At 45.0% G+C, this 20,941-nt stretch overlaps 1 protein-coding gene across 1 annotated transcript in view; it reads right to left on the bottom strand.

Moving 5' to 3' along the window:
* Nucleotides 1–13,326: 13,326 nt before the first annotated feature.
* The window catches only part of INTU (inturned planar cell polarity protein), a 77,486-nt gene continuing 69,871 nt past the window's right edge, over nt 13,327–20,941 (bottom strand). The window contains 3 exon segments of the mRNA XM_044273541.1: nt 13,327–13,747; nt 14,066–14,256; nt 19,501–19,690. Coding sequence (XP_044129476.1) covers nt 13,636–13,747; nt 14,066–14,256; nt 19,501–19,690 — 493 coding nt within the window. The 3' untranslated portion in view covers nt 13,327–13,635.

Raw genomic sequence — 20,941 nt, 5'->3', positions numbered from 1 at the left:
ATTTTTGTCATTGGATCATCAAATTCACATCAATGGGGGAATCTTGGGCAAGGGTGCTGGCACAGGTCACCGCTCTGCTGCATTTTGGTTGCGGCAAAGAAAACTGCAATAAAAAACTCATGTGGTCTTGTAACATACCTGCTGTTATGGCCTGTTTTCTTCCTGCAAGGGGAAAGCACACAGCAGGCTTAAAGGGAATCCGTTACCATGAAAATACAATGTAAGCCACAAGCAGCATGTCACAGAGCAGGAGATGCCGAGCAGATTGATGTATAGTTTGACGGGAAAAGATGAATTTGTATTTATCTTGTACTTAGTTTAACTTCAAAGCTCAGAATGGGCTAGAATTTAAGAAGGCGGTCCTATCCACATGTGTTTTTTTGCAGCACCAAAAACACAGCAAAGCCGCAATGTGTGCCAGAACCCTAAGGGCTCTTTCACACAAGCGGATCCTATGAGGGTAATCCGCTGCGTGAAAGAGAACCAAGCCCCATTCCGGACAGCAGAGACACAGAGCATTAACATGATTGATAATGCTCCGTGCCTCTCTGTGACCTTTTTACTACAAAATCACGGTGACAACTGTATCTCAGGCCTCTTGCACATGAACGTATTTTCATTCCGTTTTTTTGTGGACCGTATACGGAACCATTCATTTCAATGGGTTCGTAAAAAAACGGAAGGTACTCCATGTGCATTCCGTTTCCGTATATCCGTTCCGCTAAAGGATAGAACTTGTCCTATTCTTGTCTGCATTACAGACAAGGATAGTACTGAAGTGACAGCTGTTCTGTTCCGCAAAATGCGTAATGCACACAGATGTCATCCGTATTTTTTGCGGACCGCAAAATACATACAGTCCTGTGCAAGAGGCCTCACTGTGATTTTGTAGTAAAAAGATCACAGAGAGGCACGGAGCATTAATAATCATGTTAATGCTCTGTGCCTCTGCTGTCAGGAGCGCGGCTTGGCACTCTTTCACGCAGCGGATTACCCGCACAGGATCCGCTCGTGTGAAAGAGCCCTAAGACCACATGCACACGTTGCGAATTATGTGCCTTTTTTCCCACAGCATAGTACAGTACCAGCAAAGTTTGCAGATTTTTATTTTTTTTCCATGCGGAAAATGACCTGCTGTGCAGATTTCAAAATCTGCCACATGTCAGTTATGTTTGTGGTTTTAGATGCAGAGTTCACTCTCTTCCAATGAAGGATGAGATCCGCACCAAAAACCACTGTTAGAAATTGCAAGTTTTGGTGCCGATATGCTGCAGAAACGCACATAAATCTTATGCGTGTTCACCCACACTCGTGTGCAGGTTGCCTTAGGGTGCTGCCACACGTTCAGGCTTTTGGATGCAGTTTTTGAAGCCAAAATCAGGTGTGGATCATAACAGGATAGAAAGTATTAAGGGGATATAACTTCTCCACTCCTGGTTTTGCCTTCAAAAACTGCATGAAAAAACAGCCCCTAAGAACTCTGAGTCTTTCAGCCAACAATTATCCCATATTGCTGCCCACCAGGGGTGCACCTAGCCTTTCTGCTGCCTGAGGCGAAAACTGAAATGCCCCCCCCCCCCCCCCCCCCCCCCCCGTGCCAATTTCTTAATCTAACCCCTTTGCCACAATGAAAGCGCTCATTGCCCATGACCCTTCCGCTGCCCACCTCTTGCCCTTACCTGGTGCTGCCTGAGGCGATCGCCTCACCTGGCCTCATTGGTGGTGCACCCCTGCTGCCCACTGTTGTGGTAAAATATTAATAGTTGCAATCAGCTCGCATCAAAGTTTGTGTAAGGAAAAAGGCAAATCCATCCTCCATCAGCTACTGCCAGAGAACCACCCAAATGCTACCATCTTGATTGAATTCTCCTGAGCATCTCCCCCCTCCTCCTTGCCCAGTGCGTCCTTTATTGACTAAAACAAAAGGTGTAAAAGGGGCTGGCCCAAGACAAGGATACAGGAAGTGATGACATATCAAAGGACAGGGAGGGGCAGCCAATGTGGCTGTGCAGACAATGGACACACCCCATCCTTGAACACATGTATACAATAATCTACCATTACCACTGAGAGACATGATGACAATCTATAAAACACACACACACATCCTAAGATAAAATGTCTGAATAATAAAATTTCCACAACACCACCAATATGACTCTTTACTATCAATTTGTATCCTGTGTATGTTCTGGCCTAATTCTGCTTTAAAGGGGTTGTCTGACTTCGGCAAATGGCATGGATAGTATTATTTTTTTTGTATATGCATTTTATAATCAGTACTAAATGTCAATTATAATAAGCTACTGTATTTGTATGCAGAACGGTGGAAGGAAAGCTGCATGAACCAGTCACTCAGGCAGTATCAGATGTACGATTCCATGAAAAAAATAGTTCCCATATCACCTTACAATCAACACAGCGCAACTGTACGTCATTGATACATAGTGAATGGATAGAGCAGGTATTACACAGCAGGCACCTGACTACAATGACCAGGCTTGCAGATGACTAGGTCATTTAACCCCTCAGATTATGTGGTCAATAGTCACTACAGCTTCTGAGGGGCTAGACAGAGGGGAAGGGGCTCCCTCTGTTCTCCGATTGGAGCCCCTACGGCAAAATCACAGGTTTTCAATTGCTTACTATGGCAGCCTGGGGCCTTGTGAAGGCTCCCTGGCCTGCCATAGCAAACTATCTGTTAAGCCCTGCCTTAGTCATGCTATTGCGGTATATGGTATAAGCCAGGGATCAGCAACCACTGGCATTCCAGCTGTTCTGAAACTAAAACTCCCAAAATCCTCTTTTAATTTCTACGGGAGTTACAAAAAAAGCTGAATAAGTCAGATGTAAATGTTTTGGTCAGCGATTGTGAGCCAAAACCAGGATTGGAGCCTCCACAGACATAAGATATAAGGGAGAGATCAGCACCTGTTCTGTGTTTAGATCCACTCCTGGTTTTGGCTCAAAATCACTGATGGAAGTCACTGGCCAAAACACTGACTGTGTGAATGAGGCATAAGTATGCAGGTCAGGAGTTGTAATTTCATAGCAGCTGGAGTGCAGGGGGTTGCTGATCCCTGGTATAAGCAAACAGATGATCCCATATGCCAGATTTTGTTTTTAACACAAAAATATACATCATTTTACATATAAAAATAAGCATAAAATAAACATAATTGTTATCACCGCCTCTGAAAATATCCAAACTTTTTTTTTTCATTTAAAAGTTTTTTTTAAAGTTTTTTTATTTAAGTACCCCTAGGGGACTTCAACATGTGATCATTAGATCGTTTATATAGCATAGACAGTCACTGTACCTTCACACAATTTCATTTCATTTAAAGGGTTTTTTAGGGATTTTAATATTGATGACCTATCCTCAGGATTCCAACACCCGGCACCCCTGCCAATTGGCTGTTTGAAGAGAAGGCCGCACTCTGTGCTGTCTGGATCCAAAGGTCTGTTCCGCGGTCCCGCAAAAAAAGAATAGACATTTTACCATAGGACGGGTCGTGCAGGTTTTGGAATATGGATTGTGTAATCCAAATATGTTTGTATTGTACTGGTCTAAAACAAATATAATAAAAATAAAGAATGTGTGAATCTTATGTGCAAATCTAGTGGCACAAGACAAAAAAACGTTTTATAATGCTAGTTTCACATCTGCTGCACCAATTCTGGCAGGCTGTTCCGGCAAAAATGCAGAGAACTGGACAGAAACCGCTGAGCGCAGGGAGAAGGTCTGAAGATGGTGTTCTGGTTCTGACAAAGCTGCCAGTTTGATTTGATGTACTGCTCCAAATTAATTAAGATACGTGCACGGAGAGATCAGACAGACAACTCACTACATGGAGTTAATCAGTATCTCTGGTTTATTTCTGAAAACAACATGGGTTTCATGAGAGGAGGGAGTGGGAGGGGGGTGAAAGATAAAGTATATATTTTCTATTGGCTATGAACTCTCTACTTTTCTGTAACCTTGACGGCCAGAGGAAATTCCTTCTCCCTCCCCCCTGGGTGAAACCGTTACTTCTTTCTTTGTAGCTGCTTGCTTGAGCTGAACAGAAACCACAAAGAAACACATGATAAAAACACAAAGTAAGATTCTAGTTTATAGGTGTTGGCTGAATGCCTGGCCACCATCTTAGCTCAACAAGCAAGTATCCATTTTGTATCAATAGTCCATAACAGTCCCCCCTTGGAGACTTGATTGTAGACTTTCCCTTCGCCTAGCGAATCCCCTGGGCATACCATTCGTATCCTCTTCACCCGCAGTGGCGACAACCTACCCCTTATAGGTAGGCTCCCGGTTGCTCGGACTTGTGGTAATACCCTGGGATTCATCTCACCCTATCTCAGCCAGGCATCATTGTGAGGAGGGGGAGCTGTGTTGAACGATGTTTCCTTCTGTCCTTCTTCATCATAGAGGAGCATAATAGGTCGTTCATCAGTTTTCTTCATTCTTTTTGAAAAGCGGGTCACACAAATAAGAACGAGCTTAATCACTACATATATCACCAATATTATTAGGGCTACCTGCAATATTACCTGGACAATTCCCATGAGCCAACCCCCAATACCTTTGAACCAGTTATTGGGGTTAAGGGAAGAGAAGGTATCAGACCACCATGTATCTTTATCAGCTTTATGTGCATCCAGCCATTTATCTCTTAAATCCGCCATTTTCTCTATACCCACCTTAACTTGCAAATTACCCTGCGGGTCTATGTAATGGCAACAAGAGGGTCCCACAACCTGGCACATACCTCCATCTTTAGCTGTAACATAATCTAGAACTAATGTGTGTTGGTTGGTGACAATGATTAACTGGTTTTGCACAATGTTTGAGGTATTCATAAGTCTCATCACTTCCCATATTTGGTCATCCAGGTAGTCTGTTGCTACTACCAGATGATCCCACATCTGCACTATCATGGGATATATGAAGATGGAACTAACAGTTTTGTTGGTAATGCTCATCTCTACTACATGTGGCTTGCCATTTGGTCTGGGTGTGTTATCTTTGGCCCTATGATACAAGGTGTGTTTAGGTACTGCATTTATGCCAATTTCAGAGTGTGGTACTATAAAGGTGGCAGGAGTAAGCTTGGCGATGGTGCACAGTCCTGTGACATTCTCAGATAACCATTTGTATGCTTTGTGTCCACAAACTAAGTATATATCTTCTGGAACTGCTACTGCTGTGCCATTGAATAATCGGGTAATTAGTTTGGCTAATTGTGTCCCTTTCACCAACTCATATCCTTTTGACTGACTTTCGGTGTCGTTAGCTAATATACCTGTCCGGAGATCCTGTACAGTACGGTGGTTACAGGGCAGATCCTTTCCGTTCTCAGCATCTACACCAATACACTGCACGTGGCTGTCTGTTTTTGAATCATTGCAACCTGAGTGTATGTGTGGACTAAATGTCATACCTTTGGTTTGTACTTGGAGACAATAACAGTGTGTCCAGCTAGGAAAACATGTGACATTAGCCCAGTGTCCCATTCATTACCCAGTGGCGTGAACACTGCAGATATGCTCACTGTCAAAGTCATGATCAGTATGTGAATCCTCATGGCTTATTGTTCCAGGGTCGTCGGGACAGCCTTTACTCTTTTACAATGTGAGGCGTGGATCCAGGTAAGCCTCCCTTCGAGTTTCACAGAGGTCGGGGTAGTCAGCAACACCTGGTACGGCCCCTCGTATCGTGGTTCGAGGGTGTTTCTGACGTGTTTCTTGACCACCACCCACTCTCCAGGTTTGAGAGTGTGTATTCCCTCTAGGGAGTCAGGATCTGGAATGGAAGAGAAAACTTGTGCACATATGTTAGACAATTGTTTACTATGGGCAATCACATATTTAGCAACAGATTCATAATGCATTTGCATGTGGGAAGTACTGTCCCATCCTAGGCCGTGTCCTAAACAAAATTTGGTGTGGAGGCCTAGGGGTGTGTCTAACTGAAAATAGTGCTATTGGCAGGCATTGTACCCAACTGAGCCCTGTCTCCCCAGTCATTTTCAGCATCTTGGACTTCAGTACCCTCGTTCAGTCGTTTGACTTTGTCGCTGCTTTGGGGTCTGTAGGGTGTGTGATAGGCTAAGTGTGACCCTACCATCTTCCAGACTTCTTGGGTTAATCTAGCAGTGAATGCTGGGCCCTGATCACTCTCAATGACCTCAGGTACTCCGAACCTACAGACAAGCTCCTGCATCAGTTTTTTTGCAGTAGTGGTTGCTGTCTGGTTTCGGACAGGGTAGGCTTCTGGCCACCCAGAGAACAAGTCTATCACTACTAGCACATATTGAAACCCTTGGCACATTGGCATCTGGATGTGGTCAATTTGAATCCGTTGGAACGGGTACTGGGCTTTGGGGAGACATTTGGTTGGTGTAGGCTCAGGTCTTCCCGGGTTGCACTGCGCACAGATGAGGCAAGACTGAGTATGCCTCACCAGGACAGGGGTTATCCCTGGGGCCATTGTCTATTAGTTCTTTCATGATGGTCTTAGATTGGTGGGTGGGCCCATGAGCTATTGAAGCTATCAGAGGATAGAGAGCTTTGGGCAGAGATGCTCTCCTTCCTTGGGTCCACAGTCCAGATTCTTTCTCTTCTTGGGCTGACTCTTTTAGCCAATCCAATTTTTCTTGTGGCGTGGCCTGTTTCTGTATTTGTTTCAGGAGGTCCTATGTGATTTCTTCTTGTTCCAGGTCTTCCTGTGTTATCATAATCTGGTCTGACTGAACTCTTTCCTCTTTCACTGCTGCTTCCTTCGCAGCTTGGTCAGCTAGGGCCTTTCCTCTGGCTTCAGAGGTGTCAGCTCGAGTGTGCCTGTAGATCAATAAAATCTTCAGATTCTCCAGTATACTCCCCCCTTGGAAGAGGAAGGAGTGCAGCAGGATGGAGGATGTGGCACCTCTGAATGGTGACATTATCTGGCAGAAGCAAACTACACGGAAGCCGGAGGTGGCGCTGTGCAGTGAGGTGTTTAGGTTGAGTCTGCTGGAGGATGGCAGAAACGTCATGGAGAGCCAGAATAGTGAGGGGATGACCTAGCACAACGTCAGATGTGACGTTTAGAAGAGAGCTGGCAGCATGGATAGCTCTGACACAGGAAGGGGCTTCTCTGGCTACTGGGTCCAGTCTCTTTGTATGGTAGGACTTTGGGGTCCTTCAGGGTCACAGTGACTGGTGGGACATTGAGGTATCCAATATCCTGGGGTCCTCTGGCCCAGAGAGTATTGGGGATGAGGTGCAAAATGGTTTGCAGCGAATCCCCTTGCTCATATAAATCAGTGCAGAATTTTATTGTCAGACATCCGGCATCTGTGGGTGTCACATAATTTGAGTAAAAACCACAAAGACCAAGAAGCAAGACAGTTTCTTATCAGAAAGAGGAGCTTAAACTAACACAGCAGAAACCAACATTTCTGTGAAAAGAAAAAAGGTGGGGGTCAACTGATCCCCCGCAGCTGTCCTGCAGTGTGGTGAAATGATCTGCTTGGAATGATCTGCAAATTTAGCTTTTGTCCATTTCTGTAGTTGTTCTATAAAGAATTCTCCAGACTCATGATCCCGGGGGCCAAAGTTAGCACCTTTAAGTTCAGGGATGTGGATTTGATCCATCATCAGTGTGGAGTATTCACCTGTCTTGTTTTCCACTATACTTTGCAGGTCCGACCATGTGCACCCATAGGTTTGATGCACTTGGGACAGCTTCCTGAAAAAGGGCATGGGATGGGTCTCAGGGTCAGGCAGTAAATTCACTATGGTGAATAACTGTTGTGGGGTGAAAGACACATATTTTGGTGGTCCCTGTGGCCGGTTAAGTGCTAGGGCTTCTTTCAGTGTCTCAAGGTTTCCCTGCTCAATTTTCTGTAAGTTCTTTTGTAACTCTGTAATCTGACCCTGCAGTATTTGATCTTGTGAACGTCGTGATGGGCGCACGGTCATGGGTACAGTCCACTGTGGTGCCAGGGGTAAAGTTGGCGGATCACCGTAGTCTGTCGGGGTACCCCGCGAAGGAGTTTGCATATTACCCGGTGCATTTTGTATGCCCATTGTGGATTCTGCAGCACCGTCTGCATCCCCCTGTTCTGCTTCATCAGGTTGCCCCCCTACCATTATAGGAGTAAGGGTGGCAGGTGAATGGGGTAGCATGAATGTACCGTCCGGGTTTATCATCGGGTACAGCATAGAGATCACCGGGACACTAGGGGTGACATAGGAGTGACGGGGGGGGGTCCGGACCGAATGATATTAAAGGTCCGTTCATGGGCGTTGCCTGGGGTCAAGATGGCGCTGTAGCTAACACGGGAAGTGATGGGACGTGCCGGGGAGTAGTTACCAAGGTGTGGTTTTGTGGGTGGGGAACCCCACAGGGAAGGCACGTATCACGGGAGCAGGGATTCTGTTGACCACATGTTTTGCAGGTCCACCCACCTGCTTTCTTCCCGGCGCCATTATAGGGTGGTGGCTAGTCATGTATCAATGCAACACCAGGCTTACAGAAATATCTGTCTTTTCTCATCAAAATTTAGTTCCCCCCCCCCGGTCTGTTCAAATTCTTTACTACAGTCCAACCACACACGGACCATGTCTGTCAATTAATCATCTTCTAACTTCCCTCTCTTCTCGTTTAACAACACTTGCCAGGTAGCACTACATAGGATGCCTCCTTTACAGACACTTTTAACTCTTCTCCAACTTACTTAATCCTTTTATGAAACGTTTGCCTCTCCTGTCCGCCACGTACTGTTCAGGTGAACAGTAACCCTTCGGGACACTTTCCTCATTTCCCATTATCTCTCGTACCTACTGAAGCCGCCTAAAGACCTCTGCATAGAGTAATCACTGGACGTGAAGACCTTTGAGTTCCGGTCAGCACACTCTGGGCTACCGCGAACCGCTCTCCACCCATCTGTGATCGTCCCCTTTATGGAGATTTGAGTCAGACACCGGGCTGAACTCCGATACAGGAACACAGGAGAACTCCGTGTCTCAGTCAATGATACTTGTCAACAGGGTCTTCACAACTTATAGGCACAACACAGTACATCAAGACTTTAAGAAAACATATGGGGTTCTTACTTTCATGCCCTCGAGGACGTCCCAGACTGCTTCCGCACCCCTCCCTCAGACGAACACCAAGAGGCTACACCAGGGGACACTTTATAGGCAAGGTGACTCAATTTTCCTACCTCATATCACGGGTTGCGATCCCGGTGTCCGTTAGTGCGCCTCTCCTCGTCTGGTCTCTGGGGGTACGGGAACAGAGGGTCCAATCCTCGAGCCCCACGATTGGGCGCCAAAATTGTTCTGGTTCTGACAAAGCTGCCAGTTTGATTTGATGTACTGCTCCAAATTAATTAAGATACGTGCACGGAGAGATCAGACAGACAACTCACTACATGGAGTTAATCAGTATCTCTGGTTTATTTCTGAAAACAACATGGGTTTCATGAGAGGAGGGAGTGGGAGGGGGGTGAAAGATAAAGTATATATTTTCTATTGGCTATGAACTCTCTACTTTTCTGTAACCTTGACGGCCAGAGGAAATTCCTTCTCCCTCCCCCCTGGGTGAAACCGTTACTTCTTTCTTTGTAGCTGCTTGCTTGAGCTGAACAGAAACCACAAAGAAACACATGATAAAAACACAAAGTAAGATTCTAGTTTATAGGTGTTGGCTGAATGCCTGGCCACCATCTTAGCTCAACAAGCAAGTATCCATTTTGTATCAATAGTCCATAACAATGGGACTGAGACAGTAGGCAGTGAAATCTGGGACAAACAGCACATGTGAATTGGTAGATGGAAATAAGAGCAGATTTGTAAAACTCTGTGACCAGGGGTGGACTGGGAACTTTAAAGTGGCCCTGGAACAAACAAATAAATAATAAAAAGTGGCCCCATTTTGTAGTCAAGTGCTAACTGATAGAAGGCAGGCAATACCACCCTAGTAGAGCCAAATACCACAGTGCATCACAAAATACATCCCCAAAAACTGCCACTGGCCAGCTGACGGCCCCCTGGGAAGTTTCCCTGTAGGGTCTATGGCCAGCTGGCCCCAGTCTGTGACCAGCTTTACAGCTGCTACTAGAGACAAACAAATTATACAGTGCACTCTATGAATCTAGTGCAATCATGAGGGAGAGCTCCCCCCAGACCCCTCTCACCAGTTACTGACAGGCACCGTCATTCACTGATGAGGAAGGGGAGAGACGAGGGAGCACTCGCCTCATGAATATAGTCCACATATACATTGTTATTTTTTTTGCCAAATATGCACAAAAGTGGAGGCTTCCCTTTAAATAAAAATTCTGTACTCCTTATGTAATATTTTTGGCATTTCATAAAACAACATTTAATTATTTTGGCTTCTAGGATTAAAAAATAAAATAAGGTTTTGGATATGTACAGTTTTAACTGTAGAAAGTGCCATGGTTTCTTCTTTCCACTAGGTGGCACCAAAGCAGCGGTTATAAACAGCATAACTTAGGTTCTGGTCATATTGATACAGATCTGAATTGAAAAAAAATGCATCCTAAAAAGGGAGGGTCCTAATGGGTGGCATTTTTTATTTCTTACTGGGTAGGGTGCTTTAGGTGGCGAAGCTTTTCTGTCTACCAAAGCTATGAAACCAGACAAGGAGGAGGCTAACTGATGCTGACCTGCGTATACAAATAAATCATATTTTTGTAAACTCGCTTTACATGAATTAGGAAAGATGAGTTTTCTGACCTGGCTGATTTTTCTGCAGATTTCTAAATTTTTACCCTGCTTACTGACATCACAGTTAAAGCATACAAACCAAGAACATTACATCTATAGTCAAAGAATTTTGATGCATGAAAAGAGGCTACTTTTGCATTTGGAGTGCTGGCTCTTGGACGTCCAACATTACCACATCAAGCACCAGTCACAGGCTTTTCCAGGCCGTATCTAAATATATACTCATTTGTGCTCAAATCAGTAATTTGTGGGAATGAAAATACATGGTTGTACCAGAGGTAATGTAGAAATTGCTAGATACGACTACTGGAACTTAAGACAGAGGATATAATATGCTTATCTGCCAAAAAGCAATCACTTTATTAAAACAAGAAAATCCTGCTACGTTCACATAGTTCCTGGAATATGCTTTACCGTGATATTAAATGGTCAAGTTTCCAGGATTTCTTACAATCTGAGATAAAGTAAGACATCTCAATTTAATTGACACTTTTCACTGTGTAAAATGAAGCTCCAGTTGAGGGCAACACCGAATTTCCAGATGCTAGGCAGAAATACCCCCATTACCATACTAGCTGCATAGCTATGTTCATACCAGGAAGGGCGACAGCCAGAGACTTGCTACCACAAAAAGTGCCCCATTAAGCAGTGTCCATACAAATATGCTATGCATAGGTCCCCTACAATGACACACGTACCACTCCATGGCCCTAACAGGAACATAGATGAAAGCAGCCTAGTAGCCCCACTTGAATACAGCAATAGATTCTCATGCCAATGCCTCCAGTGAGTATTGGAGAAGAAAAATCTGGCAGGACAGCCTCATTGAATCCTTGCCACTCCCTCCTGCCCCTCCGGCTGATTTTAATTAGCATGAGTACATAGTCTGCTCAGCATGCATGCTGGTACTTGTAGCCCCTGGATTCAATGAAGGCCATTTTGGCTCTACATAGACACAAATCAAAGGGGGCCCAGCATGCATGTAGGACCTGCACTTCCTGGATTTCATGGTTGCTGTTATGGCACCCAACAGGTGAGCTTTAGTGTTAGGACCCGTCTTATAGAGATCGCCTTGGCGTGCGGCAGATGGGCTCAAATGATTTTGTACAAAATGTATTTGCTAAGCATCTCTAAGTTATTAGCATAGCATTTGCAATGTAATATACTTTTGTACTCTACTTTTGGTTTGTAGAGTGCTGTTGCACCATGTGTTTGTCAGCCTCATTGAATCCTGGCAACTTTGGCATGGGATTTAGGAACGAGGAGAAATGAAACAGGCCTATGAACGGTGTTCCACTGACAAGTCATTATTTTAGTTAAAGGTTCCACCAGATCTGAAAATCCTAGAATTTATCACCATCTATGCTCTTCTCATCCTCAGGGCTCATGCACATGACTGTGGTGTGCTGTCCACATCGATATATGTCAGTTTTGCAGCCCCGCAAAAGAAATAGAACATGTCCTATTCTTGTCTGTTTTGCTGAAAAAGGATAGGACAGTTCTAGAGTGCAGGACAAACTGTTCCGTATCACAGCCAGCATCAGTGTTTTGCAGATCTGCAATTTGCGAACCACGAAAAGAGTTACGGCTGTGAGCATGAGCACTTAGAGGTACTTTTGGCTGTGTCAAAATAATGGCCCCCAAGATGAGAACAATGGGGAGATTTAACAGTTTTTGTGCAATTTGCGCCATATCTCATTTTTACAGCTGGAGATGAAAGTTGAGACCAAATGTATTAAATGTCATAAAGAGCATAATAAATGAAGTTTAGTACAGATTTGCTATATTTTGATGGAAACTGCAAGATTTGCCAACAACTGGGACATTTTTTTTGCCAGTTTGTGGGAGAAGAGCAGAACGTACTGAATATGGCCAACTCTGTGGGAGCCTGCGACTTTTTAACAGAAAGTCTCCATTTCGATTACTGCACGCGACCTTTCATGAGTTTACTCCTCTCTGGGATATGCTAACATCACCTATATTTGCGCCCTTTCTCTGATAACACATTCATAAATGTGATGGTCCTAACGCCACTTTATTAACCACGCCCACCCATCTCGGCAGATGTCTATTTCGGCATGAATCCTTTTTGGAGCGAATACTGACGGTATGTGATTAATTTGGAGCAAGCTAGACGGCTTGCAATTTAGAGCATTTTGCATTACTTTTCGGCGCAGACTGATTGATCAATCTTCCCTGATGTCACCAGAATGTGCCTTTTATGAGCAGCTATTAGCTGATGATGCTAAGGCCTCATGCACACGACCGTTCAGTTTTTTGCGGTCTGCAAAACATGGAAGCCGCCCGTGTGCCTTCTGCAATTTGCGGAATGGAACAGGCGTCCCATTGTAGAAATGCCTATTCTTGTCTGCTAAACGGACAAGAACAGGACAAGTTATATTTTTTTTCGCGGGGCCACGGAACGGAGCAACAGATGTGGACAGCACACTGAGTGCTGTCCGCATCTTTTGTGGCCCCATTAAAGTTAATGGGTCTGCACCCGAGAGAGATATAAAAAGCACAGCACTCCTGGATAGAAATAAAAAAGATTGTACACCAAAATCAGACTCCCTGTAAGTGCAAACATTTTTATTTTTAACATTGTAAGTTTCAAGTAGAAAATAAACCACAATCATTGGTATATTTAGTCAGTAAAAAAAATGCAATAGAAATAGTAAATGTAAAAAAACAAACAAAAAAAACAAAACTTTTTTTTTAAAATAGTTTCTTTAAAAGAAGCAATGTGTCAACAGGTCATCTAGAAAAAGAATTTAGTAAAACCACAGGAAACACCCGTAAAAATCGGTCACAAGTGCAAGTATAAGGCAGACCGCATGGACTACATCAAGTGCTGTTGAAGACATTGTAGTGGACAAGTCCTGCTTGTGGCCAGCACTACAGTGGCATCCCAAAGGAGAGTTTGAAGGCCAGCTCCACAGCAACCTCTGTCACCGAGTCGTGAAAGCAGACATAAAACTCCTGAGGCTGCGGCTGCAGGAAAAGTCTCCTAGAAGAAAGAAGCGGCAGTCATTCTGGGTGATTAATGTACCGTGTGACTTGGCATGGCTGCAGGCCCATTGTTCTGTCCTGCATCACTAACACAGCACTTTATTAACTATACATACTTTTCCCTCTTCCTCGTGTACATATCAGCCGGCTGCCTTTTAGTGATCATAGCAACATTTCATTAAACCACTTCAGCTCAGCTATAACCAAACCAGCATGTGTGAGGTTATGTGCCAATATTCAGTCTTGAAGGAAAATCCCAGTTACCATAAGATTTAAATCAATGACCAAAATAGAAAAAAAAGTCACTGCTTCTTACCCTATTACCCAGTAAGACATTTTGGGAGGTGATTTCTTCTGGTCAGTCCAGTTCTCAGGAGAACATTCAAATAAGACACCATGTTCCTTAACGGGACCGAGCCCTGTAAAGTCCCTGCACGTATCTGCCTTGGAATTGCCATGTCTCTGCAGGATTATATAAGCATTCGTCTTCATGTGGTCGTCAGATATCTATGTCAATTCACATTCAGGTAACAGCCATAATAACGACAGGCAAAAAATACATTATATCAGGGATCCAGCTGTTGTGAAACTACAACTCCCAGCATACACACTTACTTGGCTGTTCTTGTAAATCTCATAGAAGTGAAAGGAGGATTCTGGGAGTTGTAGTTTAGGACATCTGGAGCCCTGCATTATATGACTGTTCATATGTACAGCACCCTGGAAGAAGTAATAGTAATACAAATAATAATGGTATCAAACACAAGATTACCAGGGTAAATGCCACCAGCAGATGTTGCAGCCATGTTTCATTTATGAAAGGACAAAACCTCAATAGGTCAGCCCTTTGGTCATATTAGGTAGGTATTTTTAGGTGTGGGAGTTTTCCAAGATTGTAAATAATCATGCTAAATATAGTAAGAAAAAAACTAAATAAGCCATTACCTGATAAATCCACAACCATGCCAGTGTTCTCTTACCTTGGTGCAATGGAGGTTGTGCCCCTCTACCCACGTGACCTCTTCACCTAATCACCAGCCTCAGTGGCCTGGAGCTGCACACCACTGGAGCTAGTGATTTGCTGCAGCATTTAGGCTGCGGGCACACAGTGCACTTCTGACATGCAGTTTTCAGTTCAGCAGCCTTGTTAACCCTGGTGTTCTGCACAGTGAAAATGATTTAATTCATTTCAGCTAGCTACAATACAAAACTGCATCTATAGGGCTCATGCACACGACAGTATATATTTTGCGGTCCGCAAAAATACGGATGACATCCGCGTGCATTCCGTATTTTGCGGGACGGAACAGTTGGCCCTTCAATGCGGACAATAATAGGATATGTTCTATTTTTGGGCGTTACGGAAATATGGACACACGGAAACGGAATGTACACGGAGTAACTTCCTTTTTTTTTTTGCAGACCCATTGAAGTTAATGGTTCCGCATACGGCCTGCAAAAAAAGGCAACGGACACGGAAAGAAAATACGTTTGTGTGCATGAGCCCTAACTGCATGACATCTGCACTGTGCCAGCACCCTCACAAGGGAAGACGGGCACAACATCACTGTAGCAAGGAAAACAAAGACCAGCGGGAAGCATTGGTCTTCCGATCACAGAGAACGCCTTTAAATCCATAAAATGGATTGTGAAAGTGATTATGGAAAGAAAAAAACAATAGGATTTTACCAAAGGGTTGTTAAGGGCAACTACTTCAGCAAATGTAGAGAAAGTTAATACAAGATACTTACTAATGTATTGCAATTGTCCTTATGGTCTCTTGCACACGACCGTATGGCTTTTTCAGTATTTTGCGGTAATCAAAAAATACAGATGACGTCTGTGTGCATTTCGTTTTTTGCGGAACGGAACAGCTGGTCCCTGATAAAACAGTACTATCCTTGTCCGTTATGCGGACAATAAGGGTACTTTCACACTTGTGTTGTGAGGATCCGCCAGGCAATTCAGTGACTGAACTGAAAACATCCTGAACGGATTGCTCTCCATTCAGAATGCATTAAGATAAAACTGATCAGTTTTTTTCCGGTATTGAGCCCCTAGGACGGAACTCAATACTGGAAAACTTTAACGCAAGTGTGAAAGTACCCTAATAGGACATGTTCTATCTTTGAACAGAACGGAAAAAACAAAAATACGGAAACAGAAGGCATACGGAGTACCTTCCGGTTTTTTTTGCGGATCCATTCAATTGAATGGTTCAGTATACGGTCCGTATGTAGAACGCAAAAAAAACGAACGGAAAAAAAAAAATGTTCATGTGCAAGAGGCCTTACTGGCATCATTCATTTTTCCATCACATTATTACAGTGCTCGTTTTCCAGAGGTTATGACCACCCAGTAATCCAGCATCCGTGGTCATACTTGCACACTATATGAAAAAGTGACGGCCTCTCTCGTGGCTGGGACCATGGGAGTGCACATAGGCCGGCGCTTTTTCTTATAGTGTGCAAGCTGCTGCTGGATTGCAGGGTGATTGTAACTTTTGGTTATGAAAAAAAATTAAAAATTTTAAATTATCTTCAGCAGTTCTTGTCACAAAGCGTTAGGTTTTAGCCTAGCCTATAAGTCGTTATCTCTGAACTCCTGACAGCTCATAAACATTTATTCTAGCCATATTCTTATCGATTTGATAAGAATTTAACTACAATGAGTGTTTATGAGCAGTCAGGATGGAGAGATAAGCTTCACAGGAGTGGTCAGCTGAGTTCTCTGACCGAACACAGTGTAAACAGACAGCTTGCTACTAGGGTTGAGCAGTATACCAGTGTCTGCGATATACCGCGGTATTAAGAAACGGCGATATCACCGTTTCCTAATAACTGCAGTATTTCATGACGTCATAGGAGCGGTCGCACATTGTGCCGACCGCTTCTAAAACGTCCATGTCCTGCCGACTGTATACATGTTGGTCCCCGCAGCGGTCACATCCTCCTTGCTCCTATTTCCCCATGACCCTGCCCACCAAAGTGACACCAAGACCGAGAACTGTGGGCAGAGAGCGTCCCCGTACCTGCTGCAGCATCGCATCCTGGAGTCCATAGAACTCCCAAAGAGCCTGGGAGAACAAAGCTGGGAACATTGGGGACCTCCTGATTCTGGACCCTAGGGTATCCCTCAGGGGGCATGTTAGTCCCCGCAGCGGCCGCATCCTCCTCGCTCCTATTTAGCCCTAACCCCACCCACTAAAGTCAGGAAACGGCTGCAAAGCAGCAAGTGAGGGAGGCTATGCAGGTCTCTCTCGGGGAGTTATCTTGGCCCTGGCCTGCCACTGTCCAAGGCAGGAGAAGTGTGACAGTGGAGGAGGACATAAAAGATAGTGGTCCTCTTTTCCTGCCTAGACTCCCTGAGGCCCATCAGCAGCACCTGCACAGGGCTCTTCATCTCTACCCAATAGAAGGAGATGGGGAATATACCTGTCAGGAGTCCCATGAGTAGAAGCCCCACACAGTATAAGGTCTCCCTGCTGCCCACATACAGGAGCAACAAGGAGACACTACTGTATACTGTATGGGGCAACAAGGAGACATTATATTGATTTGGGGGAGGGGGGTATAATTTCACCAAGTGGCGAGCCCCATGCAGTATAATGTCACCTTGGCCCCAGCCGCCCCATGCAGTATAATGTCACCTTGGCCCCAGCCGCCCCATGCAGTATAATGTCACCTTGGCCCCAGCCGCCCCATGCAGTATAATGTCACCTTGGCCCCAGCCGCCCCATGCAGTATAATGTTACCTTGGCCCCAGCCGCCCCATGCAGTATAATGTTACCTTGCCCCAGCCGCCCCATGCAGTATAATGTTACCTTGGCCCCAGCCGCCCCATGCAGTATAATGTTACCTTGGCCCCAGCCGCCCCATGCAGTATAATGTTACCTTGGCCCCAGCCGCCCCATGCAGTATAATGTTACCCTGGCCCCAGCCGCCCCATGCAGTATAATGTTACCCTGGCCCCAGCCGCCCCATGCAGTATAATGTTACCTTGGCCCCAGCCGCCCCATGCAGTATAATGTTACCTTGGCCCCAGCCGCCCCATGCAGTATAATGTTACCTTGGCCCCAGCCGCCCCATGCAGTATAATGTTACCTTGGCCCCAGCCATCCCCATGCAGTATAATGTCACATTGGCCCCAGTTGCCCCATGCAGTATAATGTCACCTTGGCCCCAGCCACCCCATACAGTATAATGTCTCTTTGTGGCCACATACAGTATAATGTCACCTTGTATCCTCCATACAGTATAATACCTCCTTGTGGTCCACCGCCCCATACAGTATAATGTCTTCTTCTGGTCCCAAATGTTTTTCTTCTAAATGGCCATTTATCGCGATATATATCGTCATCACAATACATTTCTCAATATCGTTATCGTGGGAACATTTTTGATATTGCCCAACCCTACTTTCTACTAGAGAATCTTAAAGGGGTTTTCTAGGATTTTAATACTGATGATCTATCCTCAGGATAGGTCATCAATATCAGATTGGTGGGGGTCTGACACCTGGCACCCCTGCCGATCTGCTGGATGAAGGGAAGGCCGCTCTCCGTGCCAGCGCAGCCTTCGCTTATTTGTTTATGGGTTTACGGCTCTGTAGTATACAAATAGGAGGCTTCCCATAGAAGTGAATGGGACAGTTTGTAGTTACAACTGCTCACCGATGCACTGTCGACAGCGAGCAGGTAAACGATCCAGCTGATCGGCAGAGGTCTGACACCCGGCACCCTCGCCAATCAGGATAGGTCATCAATATTAAAATCCCGGAAAACACCTTTAATATATATATATATATATATATATATATATATATTTTTTTTTTTTACAGGGATTTAAAAGTGCAGGTGAGTTGTGGGGCTGGGGCAACACCCCTGGAAAGTCAGTGGCTGCAATATAGGTGCTTGACCCCAACACCCTATACACAGTCACACTATATTTGTGGAGTGTGGGAGGAAACCCACACAAACTCATTGCAGATTGTGTCTGTGATCGGATGCGAACTTGGGACACCAGCGTAAACCACTGAGCCACCTTGCTGCCCAATTGAAAATTGATTTTAAGCTCAAAATGAGAATAATGCAATAATTAAAAAATATAAATTCCCCACCCAAAAGGTGTCCTTTACCTTTAAACACCTAAAATTAAAAGAACATTAAAGGGAACCGGTCATCACCTTTAGGCTGCCCATACTAACGGCAGAATAAAGTAGACACAGGCAAGTTGATTTCAGCGGTCGGTCATTTATAAGTTAAAAGTAAGTGGTTGCCGAGAACCAACATCACAATCATTGCAGACTGGGCCTGCAAAAGAGTCCCGGCCACCTGAGAAGAGTCATGGTTATTCATGAAGTCCTGCTCTCCTGCCCACCTGCTGATGACTGATAGGCTTCTACCTAATTTTCTCCCTTTCTGTCTAGGAGAGAACTGCCAATCATCAGCAGATGGGCGGTGAGAGCAGGACATTATGTATATCCATGACTCTTCTCAGGTAGATTGGACTCTTTTCCAGCCCTGGGCTGTAATGATTATGACCCTGGTTCTCGGAAACCACTTACATTTAGCTGATGAATGACACACCGCTGAAATCAGCATTTCTGTCACTACTTTATCCTGCCCTCAGTGAGGTCAGCATAAAGTTGATGACAGGTTCCCTTTGAAAAGTAATATTTAGAATTAAGTAATGAACATTTATTAATAAACATGTGATACTTGGTGCTGTTTTTATGTCAAGAGAATCGTACCTCTTCCATAAGAGTTTGCTGAAACACAGAGCGTATGGACAGGCAGCAGCGATGGAAGTTCTTTATCAGCAGAGGGTGAATGGCGCCACTGAGGTCCTCCACCTCTCTGTGTGTTGGAGAGATGAAGACTCCCTGCACAGTTTCCAAGTATATGTAATGAAAAAGTGTATTCTCTGACCCCGATGTTAATCTTGGATAAAAGGGGAAAAAAAAGAAAAAAAAGAGGCATTATACGGTGCAGAAAAAAACACAAAAATAGTGCATCACATGACTAGATGGCATTAATTACAACACAGTGGTAATAAAACAGCCTGTTACCACATTTTGCCCTATGAAACATAGTGGGGGTTACAGTAACCTGGTCTGGCTAGGAGGCAGATTTGGCATATGCCAATTGTTCTTGCAAGACAGGACAGCATTTTCTTATTTAGCGATATAATTGACTCCTTATGTGATTTTATGTTATTCTGGATTCAGAATAAAAACGCACTACTTGGCCAACACTAGTAATTTTAGCATGGACTTGTGAGGTCCAGGTTTGCGGCCCAGCTTGAGACACCCTGCCGTAGACAATGCTAGTGAATACTCTTGCTCAGTTTAAAAAATAATTGAAAAGCTGAGCCCCCAAATTAGGGGTGGGCGATATGGCCTAAAATCTATATTGCGATATAATTTTAAGCATGTGCGATATGCGATATATATTGCGATATATTGTTTTCTATATTGGGGGGGGGGGGGGTGTTTAAATATTTATTTATTTTTACTTTTTATTTATTAACTATTGGCCTCCTTAAGGGCTAGAACCCTTGTCATATTCACCCTAATAGAGCTCTATTAGGGTAAATAGGACTTTACACTCTCCCTGCTGCCCTGTGCATAGTGCACACAACAGCAGGGAGCTGACCATGGCGCCAGCCTCTCATGTGCTCCCCCAGCCTCTTATCCCCCCCCCCAGCCTCTGATCTGCCCCCCTTCCCCAGCCTCTGATCTGCCCCCCTTCCCCAGCCTCTGATCTGCCCCCCTTCCCCAGCCTCTGATCTGCCCCCCTTCCCCAGCCTCTGATCTGCCCCCCTTCCCCAGCCTCTGATCTGCCCCCCTTCCCCAGCCTCTGATCTGCCCCCCTTCCCCAGCCTCTGATCTGCCCCCCTTCCCCAGCCTCTGATCTGCCCCCCTTCCCCAGCCTCTGATCTGCCCCCCTTCCCCAGCCTCTGATCTGCCCCCCTTCCCCAGCCTCTGATATGTCCCTTCTGGTAACGCAAACCCCCCCAGTATTAATCATTGGTGGCAGTGGCCACAGGGTCCCCCCCCTTCCCCCCCATCATTGGTGGCAGTTTGCAGTTCCGATCGGAGCCCCAGCAGTGTAATGCTGGGGCTCCGATCGGTTACCATGGCAGCCAGGAGTCACGCTGCTGAAGTCCTGGCTGCCATGGTATGTTAGTGA

The sequence above is a fragment of the Bufo gargarizans genome, unplaced genomic scaffold, assembly GCF_014858855.1.
Source record: "Bufo gargarizans isolate SCDJY-AF-19 unplaced genomic scaffold, ASM1485885v1 fragScaff_scaffold_726_pilon:::fragment_2:::debris, whole genome shotgun sequence".
NCBI classification, from domain to species: domain Eukaryota; kingdom Metazoa; phylum Chordata; class Amphibia; order Anura; family Bufonidae; genus Bufo; species Bufo gargarizans.
This window is presented reverse-complemented; position numbering and strand designations above follow the sequence as displayed.